This window comes from Diplotaxodon limnothrissa, linkage group LG12, assembly GCF_057381915.1.
Source record: "Diplotaxodon limnothrissa isolate DT_005_m linkage group LG12, D_limnothrissa_male_GT1.1, whole genome shotgun sequence".
Taxonomy (NCBI): Eukaryota; Metazoa; Chordata; class Actinopteri; order Cichliformes; family Cichlidae; genus Diplotaxodon; species Diplotaxodon limnothrissa.
The window spans coordinates 31,411,577-31,429,793 of NC_140607.1; the positions used below are offsets into that span (position 1 = coordinate 31,411,577).

General features: G+C 38.9%; 3 protein-coding genes across 4 annotated transcripts; 1 reads left to right on the forward strand and 2 right to left on the reverse strand.

The window, feature by feature from the left end:
• Nucleotides 1-1,551: 1,551 nt before the first annotated feature.
• LOC146621630 (UDP-glucuronosyltransferase 2A2-like) lies at nucleotides 1,552-5,763 on the reverse strand. Its single transcript, XM_085367483.1, has 6 exons — nucleotides 4,786-5,763; nucleotides 4,309-4,457; nucleotides 4,038-4,169; nucleotides 2,763-2,850; nucleotides 2,231-2,450; nucleotides 1,552-1,966 (listed from the first exon to the last, which is right to left on the reverse strand). The coding sequence occupies exons 1-6, from the start codon at nucleotides 5,501-5,503 to the stop codon at nucleotides 1,681-1,683; spliced, it is 1,593 nt and encodes a 530-aa protein (XP_085223609.1). The 5' UTR covers nucleotides 5,504-5,763; the 3' UTR covers nucleotides 1,552-1,680.
• Nucleotides 5,764-6,485: 722 nt separating this feature from the next.
• LOC146621631 (uncharacterized) lies at nucleotides 6,486-10,325 on the forward strand. The gene is made up of 12 exons (XM_085368678.1): nucleotides 6,486-7,004; nucleotides 7,153-7,185; nucleotides 7,282-7,371; nucleotides 7,783-7,854; nucleotides 7,963-8,051; nucleotides 8,164-8,264; nucleotides 8,538-8,642; nucleotides 8,722-8,774; nucleotides 8,883-8,961; nucleotides 9,183-9,679; nucleotides 9,879-10,072; nucleotides 10,181-10,325. The coding sequence occupies exons 1-12, from the start codon at nucleotides 6,792-6,794 to the stop codon at nucleotides 10,323-10,325; spliced, it is 1,671 nt and encodes a 556-aa protein (XP_085224804.1). The 5' UTR covers nucleotides 6,486-6,791.
• Nucleotides 10,326-12,150: 1,825 nt separating this feature from the next.
• LOC146621632 (uncharacterized) lies at nucleotides 12,151-15,930 on the reverse strand. 2 transcript variants are annotated; one of them, XM_085368679.1, is made up of 5 exons: nucleotides 15,023-15,930; nucleotides 14,658-14,754; nucleotides 14,174-14,284; nucleotides 13,558-13,724; nucleotides 12,151-13,225 (listed from the first exon to the last, which is right to left on the reverse strand). In XM_085368679.1, the coding sequence occupies exons 1-5, from the start codon at nucleotides 15,928-15,930 to the stop codon at nucleotides 12,178-12,180; spliced, it is 2,331 nt and encodes a 776-aa protein (XP_085224805.1). In that variant the 3' UTR covers nucleotides 12,151-12,177. The 2 variants fall into 2 exon arrangements, with proteins under 2 accessions (XP_085224805.1, XP_085224806.1); XM_085368680.1 differs by lacking the exon at nucleotides 15,023-15,930 and having other exon boundaries at nucleotides 14,658-14,971.
• Nucleotides 15,931-18,217: the final 2,287 nt, after the last annotated feature.

The following is an 18,217-nucleotide window of genomic DNA, read 5'->3' on the forward strand; positions in this document are numbered from 1 at the left end:
TTTTCCATATGGTGTATTTCAAACACATAGTTGACAGAGACCAACAGATATTGAAAATTCGTCATGGTCTGCTTGTCTTGTCTTGTATACCCTGAATTTAATTTGTCATAAGTCATTTTTGGACAAAAGGGTTGAAATGTCATGATACAGTAATCTCACTTTATTTCTCTCTGATGTCCTCTAAAAGTATTTTATTTTTCCCATCTTAATTATACTATTTGTAATTACCTGAACCAAATTTTTATCTAAAGCTTTTACCACCAGGTGGCAGCACATTACCGTAAAGTCTCAGTGTAATGTAACTACCAATCCCTGTCTTGAAGTAGAAATAAAAAGTCACTATTTGCTGTGACCTAATTAAGCAAATCACATACAGCAATTGTTTTGTATATAAAGTCTCTCACAAAAAGCTACCTTAGAAAACATATATGAACAGTTATTAACAGGTAGCAGTCAAAAAAGATCTATTATTCAAGGATCATTGATTCATTTTATTCTTGAAGAGCTGTGTGCAGTGATGGAAAGCTGCTCCAGTGTTATTTTCTCCTGAACTGAACATGGTGTCGTTCTGGGAGGATCTAGTGGTGATGACGGGGCTACCATAAAAGTGTTTCATCCACTGTTTGCTGTCCCTTTGAATAGAAGGCCAGTACTTCTTCTGACTCTCCATTATATTTCCTACACCTTTCAGGGCAGAGAGCATGCTACATTGAGTCACTCACCAATAAAAGATTATTTTTATACCCTCTTAGTTTGTGGCCATGACACTGCAGAAGATGCTACTGCCTGTATGGAGCTGATGTTGTGGAAAGTCAAAGAAGATGGAAAATTGAAAAAATGATGGAAATAAAATTATTCCTGTACAGTTCATGTGGGGGGAGGGGGAACAAATACTAGCTGTGATTCAAATGTATTATTTTGTGTAAACCTCGTTCAGGACACGGAGGGCAGTTTGTTTTTTGTTAATATAAATGGTAAATGGCCTGTATTTGTATAGCGCTTTACTAGTCCCTAAGGACCCCAAAGCGCTTTACACATCCATTCATCCACCCCTTCACGCACACATTCACACACTGGTGATGGCAAACTACATTGTAGCCACAGCCACCCTGGGGCGCACTGACAGGGGCGAGGCTGCCGGACATTGGTGCCACCGGGCCCTCTGACCACCACCAGTAGGCAACGGGTGAAGCGTCTTGCCCAAAGACACAAACACCGAAACTGTCCCAGCCAGGGCTCGAACCGGCAACCTTCCAATTACAAGATGACCTCCCAACTCTTGAGCCACAATCACATTAACATTTATGTTAATGAGTTCTGTATGTTAAAGTTCAATTTGGAGCCCATCTTCCATATTTGTATAAATGTTGACCACATGTAGTGCCAAGAGGACCCACAGTGGTGACTTTTCATGAGCAGTACTCAAGTAAAGGCATAGAATGAATTTTGTGTTTTCCTTTCTTAAAAAAGCAAAACTCAACAGCCAATCAGCATTCTGTTTTTAATGTGAGATTAACTTCAGGTACACTTCTGCAAATCGGTACACCTGTCTTCAGTTAAAGTAATCAGTGGTGATGCATAAAGAATAAGATGGTGGGAAACTCAACATACATGAAAGAAAGTCTCATGTAGGTAACAAATATTGCCCCGGCACAACACACTCAGCACCTTTTTCAGTTGTTATTCAGCCTTCCTTTTGGTCTTTCCTCTCCTGACACAGCACCTGTGCAGACAGAAACTGCAGGTCTTTATGAAGATGAATATGAGGAGTAGAGCTATAGTGAGGATGAAGCCCAAGACATCCAGGCTGTGATACTGGTACCAGGTGAGCTCATGGGCCTGGACCCTCAAGTGCTTGGCCCCTTTGTTTTTCAGTGTGAACTCAATCCAGAATACTGCCTCTTCCAAAGCACTCATGGGTCTGTCGTGGTGGATGCTGGCCAACCGCATAGCATTTTCTTTGTACCTGTGAATGTGTATATAAATGAGAAAAAAAATTGTAAAAATGAATATCATGCAGTATTAATCAAAAAGCTATGAGACCATAAAAAATTGTTTACACAGGTCATGAAAGTTCAGCTCAGCAAGGCTTTCTTGTGTTAGCTGGCTCCAAGAAAAAGGGGTTCAAGGTAAATTCTTCACGTTTCATACTCTGACCCTGCTACATTTTTTCCCTTTAAAGCCTGTTTCCAGTGCCTAATTTAAAGTGCAGATAGTTCAGAGAACTCACGATTTATCATCGATGACTGTGTTGACTGCATCTCTTAGATCCTCAGCTGTCACGTAGTTCAAATTGAGAATAACTGCAGCTCCTTTTTCCTTCATATGGATCATGTTGTCTGGCTGGTCAAGAAACATGGGTATGCCCACCATGGGTACTCCGTGGTAGATGGCTTCATAAATCCCATTTGTGCCTCCATGAGTGATGAAAGCTCTAGTTTTAGGGTGACCTAACACATGCCAAATAACCATGTGACATTGAAAGTTAGTTTTTCACGTGAACAACAGGAGAATTTCAATAACCCGGCATAAGTGCTGAGTTGAAATTGATTTGCACGTTCTAATACTTATGTGCATTCAACTAATCTTTTAGTGCAACAGATTAGATTTGCACAGGGTGTCTGTTAGAAAAGTATAATTGATCAATTTTTCCTTTTGTTAATAAACAGAATGCTCACAGCTTGCATTTCATGTTGAATGTGCGTTTAATTTATGTCATTGCAGTTTTAAGAAAATCTGTGTTTAGTGCCAAGTTTACGTACCCAGGAGGTCGTTCTGAGGGATCCAGTCATATATTCTAGTGTTGGCACTCAAGGTTTCTGGTTTTTCTCCTATGTACCTCCACACCACCTATAAAAGGTAACATATTTCTTAGCTTACATGATTTGTTTGTTTTCTGTTGTAGTATACTTACAGCCACACTTTAGGCAATATATCACAAAATATTATGGGAAAATAAAACTGCAGTATGTGTTTCTAGTCAGCTGTTTTCTACCTGTCATCTAAAGCTGCATAATCGGAGTGATTTGGGTATAAAACTCTTTGAATGCTAATTTTAGATTTTATTTTAAAGTTAGATTTATATATGTATTTACAAGATTGATGCAAGTTTTTTTTTCTTTTTACCTGTTTACTGAAACCTGTTCTATTTGTAGTTATATCATTTACATCGACATAATCTGTAGACTCTCAGATAGGTATCTACATTCAAATTGGATGAAGGTTTTAGGAGTGTTTAGCTCCTTAACATGTGCCATGCTCTTTTTTTAAGGGGACCAAAAGTAATTGGACTAAAGGGCCATTTCATCATGAGGTGTGGGCAATTCCTTTGTTATGTCATTATCAATTAAGCAGATAAAAGGCCTGGAGTTAAATTTAAGGGTGGTGCTTGCTGTGAACAGTCAAAGGAATTGTCACGGTCCCGGTGTCTCTCTGGCTGGCCCACACTGGTTACAGGTTGGGTTTTTGTTTCTCTCTCTCTTTCCTCCCTACTGTCTCCTGCTTGCCTGGGCAGAGTTCAGAGTTACTGGGCTCTTGCCTTTGGCTCGCACCTTTCACACCTGGGTTTATTGCCACCACCTCCTGCTGATCTGTCCTGATCACTCTGGCGCTATTTAAGGGTAGGGCTCTGAGCACCTCATCGCTGAAACGTTGAACCCGCATAGTTCATGCTCTCTGCTCTGTTTTAAAGTTGTCTGTCTTTAACTAACCGTTGTTTCTTTAAATAGATTTCCCGGACCTGTTGGTGGACCCTTCCTGAGATTCCTGTGTGTGGCAGCGTGAGTGGAATTTGAGAGTGAGTGGTCGAAGAGGAGCGAGTGTGAGTAGAGTTTGAGCGGCAGTGCGTGATGGATGTAAAATTGGAGATGGCTGATTCTCACAAACATGCAGCCTAAAATGTCCAAAGTCTGCAATCTCATTAAAACATGTAGTTTTTGTAGTTCTGGTAGTCAGAAGTAGAGCACTCTGAAACATGAAAAACGACTCCATGCTTTGCAGAAAATTAATTACAGCTGAAACAAAGATTATCCTCTGACCTTTTGTGGGATCTGAGCGAGGCCTGAGGCTATCATGTTGGCCTTCTCCTTGGTGACGTTGTTGATCATGGATCCTAAAGTGAAGATCACAATGCCATCATCTCCAGAACTCTGCACAAATTCCTCCAGATCCTGTAACAAGTCAAATATTATCCCACCACCAGCCAACCAGCTGTTTTCTCATTGCAACATTTTGATGGCTTCACTGCTCCTGGCAGGAATATTCTGTGATGTAATGATTAATCAAATGGTAATAGTTGAGTGTCCTTACCTCTGGTAAAGGTTTAGCAGGTCTGCAGTGGATCCCACCAACATATTTGAAGTTGGGGGGGAAAGGACGAGGGAATTCAAAATCCCAGTAGGTTCGGATTAACCAGATGTCTGCTTTACTCATCAACTCACAGGCACTGGTGGGAGTTCCTGTTGCAATGCATAAGTAATGGACATCAATGTATCACCAATAGTTTATACAAGGCATCATGTTTTCTTAATCAGATCTGATGGGATATTAAAACACTGCGTTTGCATTATTAGCAGATTTCAAATAGTTTTTTTTAAATCAGCCTATTTGCTCACCTTTGACATCAGAGTAATATCTGTCTAATACGTTCCAAAAACATTAACATATCACCAATAGTTTATGCAAGAGATCATATTTTCTTAATCAGAAAATTTTAAAACACTGTGTTTACATTATTAGCAAATTTTTAATATTTTTTAAATCAGTGCTTCACGCCTATTTGCTCACCTTTGACATCAGAGTAATATCTGTCTAATATGTTCCAAAAAGTGTGATCAATCACGATGTCTTGGAGAGCGTAGAAGAGAAAGTTCCACACTCTCTCTGAGAAGTCCATCTTATCTGTGAGTTTGCTCATGGCACCGGGAACAAAGGATGGTGGAGCAGGCATCTGACCACAATGCCTCTCCCAGTTATTAGCTAAGGAGAAGCGCAAGGAGAAGATGAGTGGGATCCCCAAAATATCTGCTACCAAGTCACTGCCAGCTTTGATGGGGTCCGCCAAGAGAAGGTCATAATTTCCCTCTTTCAACTTCTTCATAATGGCTTCTGATTTCACCACACCGTCCAAATACTGGATATTGTACTGAAGGTTTGTCTTTGAAATGTTAATGTATCTGATGTAGATCTTCCAGTAATTCATATAATCAATCTCGTATATGGAGAATCGGAGGAACTCTTCTAGAAACTCTTCCATAGCCTCCAATGAGAAAGAGACATTGAAGGGCTCATAGTGAAAGCGGGAAGGTTCATTGGTGTTCATGTACATTGACGAGCTCGGGGTCAGTACAGTTACCTGGTGTCCCCTGTCAACCAGCGTCTCCAGAACAGGCTTCATGTTTATCCAGTGGCTGCCATCGGCGTACCACACCAAAATATTTCCTCCATTTGCACACGATGTTGCACAAAGTACCATCAGGATGCAGGCAGAGAGACGCAGATCCATGGTGTCTGAATGTCAGCAGGATAACCAGCTGTGGTCTGATCCTTTGGTGAAAGTATTTTATGAAAGATAATTCTGAACTCAGTTAAGATGAACATTTACTCAATTCTGTCTGTGATTGTGTCTCTGAAGGTTCTCAGTCATCCAGGTCATCGTAGTCAAAGGAGCTTGCAAAGAAAAGTGTCTGGACTTCTTTAAGTTGCTTGAAGACGTTTCACCTCTCATCCACGAAGCTTCTTCCATTCTAATGTCAAATGGTGGAGAGTCCCAGATTTAAACCTAGTGGGAGTAACCCCCCACAGAGGGACAAAAGGACCCCCTGATGATCCTCTAATCCCCTTAGCCAAGGTGTGAAACTGGGTGTGGGTCCCAATCAGCCAGGATTTCGGGTGAGCTCATTGTGAAACCTGGACGATCTGATTTCCTCGTGTCAGCATTGTTCCCACATCATCATAATTAATGTTGTTCCAGGTTCAACATTGCAAGTGACCAATCACCTTCTTGTGACGTCATTCCTTTGCGACTTCGAAATACCCGCCTTCGATTATTTCGAAATACAAGTGAAGAAGTGTGTGCTGAATCTATGAATCAAACTATCACCTGGAAACATAATTAACTGGTCCATAGCTGTGAAACTGGACATGAGTTCTTGATTCTATGGAGATTAACAGTAATCCAGAAATTTACAAATTTGTCCTGGTACATCGCGTAAATGTTGTCCCTGGGACATTGTGTAAATGTTGTCCCTGGGACATCGTGTAATTGTTGTCCCTGGAACATCGTGTAAATGTTGTCCCTGGGACATCGTGTAATTGTTGTCCCTGGAACATCGTGTAAATGTTGTCCCTGGGACATCGTGTAATTGTTGTCCCTGGGACATCGTGTAATTGTTGTCCCTGGAACATCGTGTAAATGTTGTCCCTGGGACATCGTGTAGATGTTGTCCCTGGGACATCGTGTAAATGTTGTCCCAGGGACATCGTGTGATAGCTTGTAAATAATGGAATGAAAATTATTGATTGTTATTAACTTGTGAAAAAGAAGTGTAACAAATCCACATGTTATGTTCTTACACCCTTACAGAAACTGTGACTCCTTCACAATGTCAGGTAAATGTCAACTCATGTTGAATAATCAACCAATCAAGCCTTTTATTATCACATGCAATGTTACACGTACAACTGCAATGAAAATTTCACCCCCTTCTGACCATACATATATTGCTTAAACATCACATTGGGAAGACAGGTCGGAAACAGTTAGGAAGGTCAGAAAACAATTTAATTAATAGATGAGGGGAGAGGAGGAGAAAAAAGAACTACAACCAGACAAAGCTCCTAGAAGACTGAAATGGATGATGGTTGCAGCATGCAAAAAGAAAATGATATCTGTTGACTACAGCATATGCTTTCTCACAGATTACCTTGTGGGAGTAGCTGGACCAAACTCTATTGGTATTTCAAGTTTGAAATCCCTGTTTGACCAGACTAACATTTCAGATGAGGTACCTCTTGACATAAAAATCCTTTTATGTTGTCATAAAACTAATGTTAAATTCTGCTTTAAATACACTTTATTGTACAATTTACTTAATGAATCGTGTTCCTTAGTTCTGTTTTTATTTATATGTATTTATTTATTTGTTTTATAAGGTAATAGATGGCCTAATCTATTTGCAGTGTGAGGTATGTTGAAAAGCTTGTTTGATCATAATGACATAGCATGTTTACGTTTTTTGTAATGTATTTGAAAACATAGGTGTATTTATGTTATTTTTATAGAATTTCCCTCACATTTATCCAATACCAAGCCAAATCACTGGAAAAATTTTGGATGGGTCCACAAGAGCACAAAGTGCATACTTTTTGAAGGTATGACTTGGACTGTGGTAACTATGTTCTTATCACAAAGGGTTTATAAGTTGCCACTATAAACAAACAGCATTTTCCAAAATTGAAGCCTTGTCAGAAGAACCTGAAAAATACCTTTCTGAAACCTTTTCTGTGTAAAGACTTGTTCAAAAGCAATGCACACAGATTAAAACATTTCTGTCTTGGCCAACTGATAAAGAACACCAAAAATTGAGTGGTGCGTGTTGAGTCTGTGGTCTTGATTTGTTTTGTACACACTATAGAAATTAATTAATGTAAACCAAAAATGACACTTTCTATATGTTTGTGTATCTGCAGAATTAATTACAAGTCTCACCTGACAAGCTTTTGCAGTTTTGCAGTGTCATTCTTGACAGAAAAACATACTTGTCACATTATTTTTATTTCCAGAAAAACATCTTTCAGATGTATGAGAAATTGATTGGAGCCTGTCTGGAAAACGGCAGCCACTGGACCTTGTTTGTAAGTTGCACAGATTTTGCACTCTCTCTAGTGCATGATACTTTTCAGTGTCCCTCATTAGGAATTCTCAAGGCCCAAGCCTACCATATCCATCTTTTTACAAAACAGTTTTGTGACATACCCAAGAGGACCATAGTCTATATGAATTCATTTGGCGAGTCGGAGGTCAGAAAAAGTGCGGTGTTGAAAAACTGGAGGTAATTAATTAACATATTTAACATAACATATTTAATTTAATTGAAAGCATTACCGAACGTGGTTATTGATTTCTCTATATGCTTTTTATTTGTAATAACTGCGATCTCTCAGCTCATTTGCTTCAGCAAGAGGCTGCGCTGGAGAGTGGACCTTGTCACATGTGAGCCACCCACATCAACAGGATGGGAACTCATGTGGAGTGCATGTCATAATGGTACTGAAAACTATAGCTTTAACCTATATAAGTAATGTTTACATTTTTGCCTATTCAGTTTTTAAAGCCTTAGAGGCAGGATGGTAAAATCTCAATTTTTTTTGTAGATTGAACCATTTCAGCAGTAATGCTTTGCTTTGGTTGCTCTGTTTTTTTTTTTTTTTCTCGGGGGGGGGGGGGGGGGGGGGGGGTGTTAAAAACAAACAAACATTTCTTTGTTAATCTAATTCTTTTTGTTCTTTTTTTTTTTTTTTTTTCTTCGTCAATTATTTGTTTGCCCAATCTCTCATTGACGGTAAAACACAAGTGGAGGAGTACAACACTGAAATCACAAAGCTCAGGTCCCGACTTTGCCACTACTTATTTTCCTCAATAGGTAAAGATAAAATTAGCTGCCTTCTTTTTCTCTAACATTGGAAAATGTAACTTGTACTTAAACAAATTATATTTTGCAGATCGAACTAGGAAGTGCAGTCAGTGCTGGTGTGTGATTGCAGCCAAAGACCGGGTACACTATGACATGTCCTTAGCCATATAGATTGTTTATTTAATGGACTTTGTTCATTTGTTTTTTGTTTGTTTATTTCTTCTTCTTTTTTTTTTTTTTAATTCACAGGTGCAGTGCCAGAAATGTGGTGCATACAAGCACATGCGTTGTTCAAAGTCTGTTTGTGGCATCTGTATCTTCTGTGAGAGTAAGTCACAATATAACTAAACAACGTCCAAAAATGTTTAAAGTGAATTTTTTTTTCGTAATTTTGCCTTTGCACACCCGGACTGTGTAATTAAAGTGGACGTTTCAAGATCCAGTTTTTACACAAAACTATTTTAGACATAACTGTGTCGTATTGTGGGGATTTCTCTTCACAATTAAATTGATATAGTGCTGTTTATATCATTCTTCTTTATGTAACAGCACAGTGCAGCACAGCAGAGGGAAAGGAGTTGTGCAGCATAGTGGGTGGCTATACAGGAGGAGCAATAGAAGTAGCCAGTGAAGAATGTCATCAGGGAAAGCATCAGGCAGCGAATGACAAAGGAAAAGTTCCTAAGGGAGAGAACATCTGCAGCAAATCGACAAGTAACAGTGAGATAGGAAGACTGACAGTCAGAGATGAAGGTACACAGACTGAAAGAGATGAAGGTACACAGACTGAAGACAAAGAAAAAGAAGCAGAAGTATACGGCACAAGTCTGAGTACAGATAATGCTGCTGCTGATGATGTTGACAGGATCGATGCAGATACAGAATTCCAAACTGATTCAGAAGGAACTAGTACAGTTTACAGAGTGCATGGTCGCTTATCTGTACCAAGCTCAAAAAAGAAAACCTACACAATAACAGAAGACGAGATCAAGCGCAGAATCAACGCAGAGAACATGTCAGTTCATGTTTTCAGAGGTTTGATTGGGGTAGGTATACATTTCGTGATTTTGATGTCACCTGAAATAAATCCGGGTTACTCGTATCAATGAAGTGACAATGTGGCTGGAAATTGTGCATTTGCTGCAACATATACACAATTACACCATGTAAACAAAAGCATTTAACTTTGTGCGCGTGTGTGTGTCTCTCTCTGCTCTTTTGGTGTTTGCACTTTTTCTTTTTTAGGGCCGTAAAGCCAAACTGCCCGCAATGATTCTTGACAGGCCTAAGAAGGCCAAAACTAAAGTAACAGTGTTTAGTGTTCTGAGTGAAGAGGAGGCTGGGGAGCTAGCCCTCGGGTTTGCCGGAAGATTGGCCTGCGATGTCACAACAGACATGGTCTGTAAAGGCAGCGACCATTCAAGTGCTGATATGACAAAGTAAGTTAGTAAAACAATATGAAAGTTGTATCTTTTTTGGTATTATTTGTCATTTCCCCGTATTTGGGTTATTGGTGTAACATTGTTAATCTTACTTTCTAATAACAGACAGACTCTTCTCAAAATCCAACACAATCTTAAACATGAGCTGACTGATTCCTCAACCTTCAGTTTGCTGACACACACCTTTGGCCCCGCTGCACTGGATTCTGTCATTTCATTCCTGTGTGAAAAACTTGATCTTGTTTCTTAAATAATGAAACCTTTTGTGACTTTTGTTTGTTCTGTAAATCAGAATCTTGAAAATTGTTCATTGTTGTTCTAAGTTTGTGTTAACTATTTGGCAAAAATGATTGGTTCCTAATCCAAACAGCATAATGACTGTTCTAACACATATCTTAAAAATGCTACAAAGAAAGAAAATTATCACATATGTTTCAATATGAATGTAATTGTGTCACACTCGGTTTGTAGTAGCTTTCCTGTTTTATTTTGAGTTTTGGTATGTTTACACTGTTATTTTTATTTCCCGTGTGTTCGTCTTCCCTTATTAGTTTTACTGTATTTAATTAGTCTGATTTAATAACTTATAATTATTTACTTTCCAGTGTGTATATATGCTCCTCGTTTGGATTATTGTTTGTTTGAGTTCTGCCTGTCTTTTCTATTAAAGATTTGGACTTTTGGACTATTAGTGGACCTCGTAGGTTTTTATTCTGTTCAATTGGTAATTGACTGGGTTTAATTTAGTGGCCTGGAAAACAGGCCGGAGGGGTCTGGTCATTTTAACCCCCTAAGACCCGAAATCTTCCATGGCATGCATTTTTAATTTCTCTTTGATATTTGGGCCGATTGGAACCCGATGAATGTAAAAAGAAAGAATTACCAGGTTTTGTTTTTTTTACCTAATTTTTGTTTCTGAGAAAAATGAGAGCCACATATGAGGACATTGATTTGAAATTTCGATAGAACAGTTGCAGTATAATGTCCTCATAACTGTATATCAGGCGCTTGTTGATCAAGATTTAGTATTTTGGTCTAAATAACCCAAAATGTGATGTCCACATGTGTGGACGCCAGGCTGGAGTAAAGTGTTAGAGCTATTTATACCTATGTAAACTTTTATACACTGGTTTTTACCTGTCTTGTTTCAGAAAGGTTTAAAAGGGTAATGTCCACAGTTTATTTGTTTATTTATTTGTTTGAATTCAACATATTTTATTAAAGTAATTGAGCTTGAACACATAAAAAACTGAATCAAATAATCATAAAATCAAATCACTTGCACTATACTGAAGTCTAATCTACTCTGAGCTAATGCCGGTTTCCAACACTAATGATCGGGTGAAGGAGAGAGATGAGGGTGTGCACGGCCACTGGTGCTCTTATCCCTGTTCTTTGTGATACAATCCAACAGGAAAGCAGTCAAACCCTTGGACATTAGCCAAGTTAACGTTCACAAATATATACACACAGAGGAACTCTGAGCCCCAATGTCAGCATTAGCACAAACATGCCACTTCATACCAAATCTCAGTGTGAGGTCAGGTGTTAGTCTCATTCCATTATTCTGGCTATATTTTCTTACTCATTACTATTAAACTTATACTTAAGACTAACTATTAACAAAATCACACCCCAATAACTCTGTTATTACACTTTGTATTTAATCATAAAAAGGCTGGATGTTGAAACCTTTTACTTCTATTTTGTATGAGCCAGGATTCTCAACAGCTGATACTCTATGTCCAAAAAGTGACAGGTATCGTTTTATGGAGCAAAAAACTTAAGAGCGCATATTTTATAAATAATACCAACAATTACAAATGCAGACCTTTAATAGTAATAAGTAATCCTTTATTTATAATGCATAGCAATATAAAAATAGTAACATATGAAAATATTACAATGGGCACAGATGAATTTGTATCAAAAACAGCAACCAAGCCAAAGTAATGAATAACACACATAAATAACAACTGCTTGAGAGACCAAACAATTTCTTTTCAACTGTTCCTTGGCAGAAAGTTAAGACAGCTATTCAGCTTTAGGTTTCAATAAACAGAAGAAATGGATGCAGTCCCTTTGAAATGTCACACAAAAGTCTACTTGTGCATATACTTAGCTTTAACTCTTCTCTTTTTTGTTTTGTATTCCAAAAGGTTTTCATTTTCTCCAGAGGATGTCTCTCTTTCAGTGGTTATCGACTGTTCACATTCATTTTCACAGACTGTTGGAATGTCGATGCTGGCCGAACGTTTCTTGCTAGAATACAATGGCCTAATTTTGCGTGCATTATCTGTCGTCTTTATTTCGTACTGGCATATACTTTTGCCTACTTGTTTTGTTTTTAAGACATTTGTATGCAGTTCATCTATCATTGGAGTAATACCCTCTGGAATGAATGCCCACTGTTTAACTGTGTCTAAAACAGCATTTAGTTTTCCAACTGCATCTTCTGTGCATTTTTTGTCTGTGCTTTCAACTACAGGAGTGTCATTCAAAGTTGATAGAGGACTTTTCAGAGAGTTTTTCATTTGTTTAAAATGGCTACAAGCCACCTTCAGGCAAGCACATGTGTTATAGTGAGAGAACGTACAACAAGTGCACTGAAGTGTTGCAGCCGATGCAAAAAAACACAGATTTCCAAACAAACTTGGCATTTTTATCACTTTCAAGTCCTCACAGTGTACAAAGTAATGCCTTTCTTTCACTGCAATTCTTGCCAAGGTAGAAATGTCTGTTTCCATGTTTGGATAGATGTCATTGTCAGCCTCTGCTAATTTTGCAAGTAACACTAGATGCTTGCAAAGAAGTCCTCGTAAGCCATATGTACAGTTGCAGTAGGACTCAACAGGGCAGACATCATACACCATGTCTTCTCTTGACTCAGATGGGACTTGATATGCATTAACTCCATGGCTGTTCTTGACTGTAATTTTAAGAGCCCAACCACTTTCCATCAGTCTTGAAGCAGAGTCTGAAACTTGAGACAAGGTGTCAGCAAACCTGTTTTTCATGCGGCCCACATCTTGCAGGGTTTTTATGACTGACAAGTAGTCGTCGGCCTTCCCTAGGAGCACTTCAATCAGATCATCCAGACGCCTATTCTTGTAGCCAGATAAAAACTGGTATTTCAGGCGGTGGAAAAATCTGAAAAACAGTTATTTGAAATGATTAGTAACTGTAATTGAAGGAATTTAAAGTTTTAATCAAGACTGTATTATTTTTTTAAAAATTGGAATACCTATTGCACACGTCTTTTATAAAGGAATGCTCTGTGCCGGTTTAGCTGATTTAGGCAAATCCACCTACTCTGTTTTTTGTTGTGATAACATAAAAAACGCTGCTAGAATTTAAAGGATTTGCCTAAAACCTGTTCTGGCAATGACATGATGAACCTACTCAGTTTAGCCTCTTGGATTAAAGCATAATATCTTTTTTTCAGCAATACAATTGAATGAGGTCAAAATAATAAATCATACCTTTCAATCACATTGTTTGTTTCAGAATGAGCGTGACTGAAGCGACGGCCGTAGTCACACCACATGTGGCCAATGCCTTCCCAGTGCTTCTGAAAATACTGGCACACCAAAGGGTATTGCTTAAATGTCTGGCAGAACTCTGCTGATGTGGCTTTAAAGTCGTCCTCCTAAGAGAATTGGATGCAACAGAATATATTTCAATCCATTTAACAGACCTATTGAAATCTTTAATATTATGTATTGAAGCCCTTTTCCTTTTATTGAATAACATTAAGAATTTTAAGTTATTAATAATATGTCGTGTTTTTGTATTAAGAAGCAATTATTTCTTCCCTTACAATGGCTAAGAAGGAACACTAAACCTATAAGCATATTTGGTTTCAGCATCTGTCTGTGAAAGAATCCCACTCACAAGTTCTACTGCACAGTGGGTGACACAATGATGTTCTGCACAGCTTAAGTACTTGTTTTGATAAGCAAGATAAGAAGCCAGTTTTAGAAATTGTTTCAAAAATCTATTTTGTATCTCTCTGTAACTTTTTTTTAGCAACTGAAAGTTATTATGCTCTTAGTGTAATCAAGAAATCAAAATGTGAAATAGACAAATTACACTTACAGATGTGCAAGCTTTCAGCTTACAAAAGAAAGAAATGATTTCATTTCTCTTTTGGGTGTTAGAAAGCCCATGGACCCCGGACTCTGATTTTGAAAGCCATCGATTAACAGCCTGTGAATGTAAGAGAAAAAAAGTTAATCTGGAGAGAGAGACAGAGGAGCAGCTGTACAAAAAGCATAAAAGAAGGCTGACGTCCAAAAATAACTTTGTCACTCACTGGACAAGAGGACCTGTGCATTACAGAAATCAACCAGGCAAACATATTTTTAAATGTCAAAAAGAGCTTTGGGAAGCAGCCACCAGAAGAGGAGTGCACTGTGGTCTTAAATGGATGGACATAGTCACTCAACATTTTATCCCTTTATATTCATTAACCTGAGTAGGTGAATATCACAATGAGGCAAATCATGACAACAGGACCCTGTTGTAAAAATGTGTTTCAGGTGCATCTTAGACAACGTGAAAAGAAAACAATGTGGTTTACCTGCAAGACATGGTACCAGCATAGAAGGATAGCTGACTCTGGAAAAACCTTCTGCAAAGCATTTATTTCCGCAAAGTCTTTGTCAACCATAAATGCTCTACAGAAAAAAAGAAAACACTAAATGAGATTAAACAGTATGAAAATGTTTTTGCTATCTCAAAGCACCACTTCAATGCCAAATTAAACATTTCAACTCACAAGTAGATATATAAAATACTGCATACAGCCTATAGGAATAACTTTAACAACTGGAAAGGAAAGTTTTTTGCAGCCCATGCTGCAGCTATAGCATTAGATTCTGGCATGTTATAACTTTTTTGAAAAGGAATTATTTCAAAATCAATAGCTGTCAATGTATTATTTACCTCGGGGAAGTTGGGAAATGCTCACAAACTATTCCAAGAACAGTTTCCAGGGTTTTCTGACTTTCGTTGCTGACAATAGCATAGGCCACAGGGACTCCATGCCCATGATCATCTCTTACAACAAGTGTGAATAAGGGAAATGAATACTGGTTAACGCAGTGCATGGTGTCAACAAATACTAACTGTTTTGCATAGTTCTCCATGTTTGATTTCATTACAGGTGTCTGCAAAACAATCATTAGTTCTTGGTCAGATGTGTATGGTTGATAGAAGAGAACATGTTCTTGATGTTTTCCATTAAGTAAGGTATGTACACTTTGACTGTCTCCACAGTTAAAGTGCTTCTTCCTCATCATGCAGGTTCTAACACTGTCAATGTCACGTGGTGTGACAAAATGCTCTCTGTTGTGAAGATCTCTGTGTCCATGTTCTTTGGCCCATTTATGACATTCGGTTAGTATGATGGCTGGCTTAGCTCCAAGGGAAAGCAGTTCCTCAATCTTCCTCCTCAAATCACTGGAAATATTGTTGAAATGTGCGTCTTTTGGGTCCGAAGGATCATGCCCATCATGCTTATCATATGTACGCTGCACGATGACTGTGTGGTCTTTCCAACATTTGAGTACTTTAAATGAAACATAGGCCTTACAGCCCACTGCTCTGTAGCTGTTTCGACTTTTTTTCCCAGCTCTGATGCAGTTGAATTTGTAATAGTCTCTTTTCCTGTCTTTACCTGAGGCAACATTTAAACATTTATAATGTCCATGAAGGGTTAATGAGTTCATTTTTTCTAACACAACACTGAATGGGTCCTCCTGGCATTGTGACACATGCACACAAAGTTGTGTGTCTTTTCCAGTTCTTTTTTTTTCGTCATTCAGAACACTTCTTCTAATTATGTCGTCCATTTCTGGTGGAAAAATAACGAAGGTTTAATTAGTCAATATTCATTAATTCATTTTAACTTGTTGTGGGGTTTTTTGCAATACAATGTAAATATTAAATATAATATTAAAAATAATATATATATATAAAATAATATAAAACAAACAGGGGCTAAAAGAAGCTAAACTTTCATATGGTATGTCTCTGGCAACTTTAACATGATGTCCCAGGGACAACATCTACACGATGTCCCAGGGCAACTTCTACATGATGTTCCAGGGAGAACATTTACGCGATGTCCCAGGGACAACATTTACGCGATGTCCCAGGGACAACATTTACGCGATGTCCCAGGGACAACATCTACGCGATGTCTCAGGGACAACATTTACGCGATGTCCCAGGGACAACATCTACGCGATGTCCCTGGGACAACATTTACGCGATGTCTCAGGGACAACATTTACGCGATGTCCCAGGGACAACATTTACGCGATGTCCCAGGGACAACATTTACGCGATGTCTCAGGGACAACATTTACGCGATGTCCCAGGGACAACATCTACGCGATGTCCCTGGGACAACATTTACGCGATGTCTCAGGGACAACATTTACGCGATGTCCCTGGGACAACATTTACGCGATGTCCCAGGGACAACATTTACGCGATGTCCCAGGGACAACATTTACGCGATGTCTCAGGGACAACATTTACGCGATGTACCAGGACAAATTTGTAAATTTCTGGATTACTGTTAATCTCCATAGAATCAAGAACTCATGTCCAGTTTCACAGCTATGGACCAGTTAATTATGTTTCCAGGTGATAGTTTGATTCATAGATTCAGCACACAACCATAAGTCTAGGCCTTTTAGTCCAGATTCTCTTCACTTATGTTTGTAAAATGATCAGGGAAGCTACTGCAATTTTGCCTGACCCAACCCCCGGGCCACGAAACACCCAAAAAGTTGGGGAACGCTGGTCTAGAGAACACTGGTTAGCTAATGCTAGTGATGGGACGTTCTGTATCGAGGCTTCGGAGCGTATGTCGAGTAATGGAGGGGGCGTTTCCGCGAAGCGCGTATCGAGGCTTGCTTCATTTATGGGAGGAGCTGAAAATGATGACGTCCGAAGCCTCGCTGCCCGGCTGTACCACGTGACTGGTTCATGAAGTGGTTCGAACTTTGCCGCGAGATATGACAGCGATATAAACCCCTCAGACTTCATTCAAAAATGTGGGTGTTTGATGGAGAGTTGCGGTTAGTGAGAGTTTGGAGACCGTTTGGAGGTTTATGAGAGTGAGGAAAGTCAGGAGAGAATGGAGCCAGCTAAGAAGAGGAGGATGTCCTCCCCTGTGTGGGAACATTTTGATCTTATTCCTCCCAACAAGGTATGTAAATTTCTACAGAAGATGTATTTTCATGATACTGATGGTGCAATACAATTTATGTTGAGCTGTCTTGACTTTTGTACAAGGTGAAGTGTTTGCTATGTGCCAGGGAGCTGGGATATGACAACAACAACACCTCATCCATGCTTAGGCACTACAGAGCTTTGCATGAGAATAAGGGGGACACCGATTGTGGAGCAAGACCAGGTGAGCCATCAAATGCAATGATAATATAGGATGCAGTAATGTTACTAAATGATATAACAATATTATACAACTGTTATAAGTTACGTGTGTGATATTTATATTTGTGCTTTATCTTTATTGTCTTTCCTCAGGAGAACAATCTCAAATAGATGAAGACCTGGTCAGCATGGTGATTGAGGACTCCCAGCTATTTAGCATTGTGGAGGACAAAGGATTCAAAAGATTTGTTAAATCATTAAATCCTAGCTATGTTCTCCCCACTAAAAAGGTCATAAAAGCAGTGAAAATTTAGTTTTTACAGAATAAAATGTGAACAGGCAGGACTGAGGCTCAAAGCCTCAGTGTGTAGCTGTCCATACCTCAACGTTACAAAAGCACAACTACTGTCCACACCCCAACCACACCTCACCTCACAGTAAATGATCATTTCCATTTCAAGCATTTCCAAATAATCATTTCCCATACTGCCACTATAAATATACACAGTATACTGCCATCACTACAATATACATGTTTTACACACTCCTTTTGTTGTTGACATTTACAGGCTGTGTGCAAAATGCCACACTCTTCAAATTCATGCCAGCTATTATTTTTACGTCCAGTAGGTGTCCTGCTAGAGCAAATGAAGCTTCATGAAGCTTCGCGTTGGGGTGAACCAATTGGATGAAAAGCTTCAGTGCTTCATGGGGCTTCATCTGCCCATCACT

Coding starts and splice junctions, on each gene's coding strand:
- LOC146621631 (XM_085368678.1), top strand. CDS start 6,792: ATGAGGGGAGAGGAGGAGAAAAAAGAACTACAACCAGACAAAGCTCCT. Junction 8,775..8,882: donor TGATTGCAGCCAAAGACCGG/GTACACTATGAC, acceptor TTTAATTCACAG/GTGCAGTGCCAGAAATGTGG. Junction 8,962..9,182: donor CATCTGTATCTTCTGTGAGA/GTAAGTCACAAT, acceptor TTTATGTAACAG/CACAGTGCAGCACAGCAGAG.
- LOC146621632 (XM_085368679.1), bottom strand. CDS start 15,930: ATGGACGACATAATTAGAAGAAGTGTTCTGAATGACGAAAAAAAAAGA. Junction 14,285..14,657: donor GCTGGTACCATGTCTTGCAG/GTAAACCACATT, acceptor TTACATTCACAG/GCTGTTAATCGATGGCTTTC. Junction 13,226..13,557: donor ACAAACAATGTGATTGAAAG/GTATGATTTATT, acceptor ACTGTTTTTCAG/ATTTTTCCACCGCCTGAAAT.
- LOC146621630 (XM_085367483.1), bottom strand. CDS start 5,503: ATGGATCTGCGTCTCTCTGCCTGCATCCTGATGGTACTTTGTGCAACA. Junction 4,170..4,308: donor CTGCTAAACCTTTACCAGAG/GTAAGGACACTC, acceptor GACTTGTTACAG/GATCTGGAGGAATTTGTGCA. Junction 2,851..4,037: donor TCGCTCAGATCCCACAAAAG/GTCAGAGGATAA, acceptor TACCTTTTATAG/GTGGTGTGGAGGTACATAGG.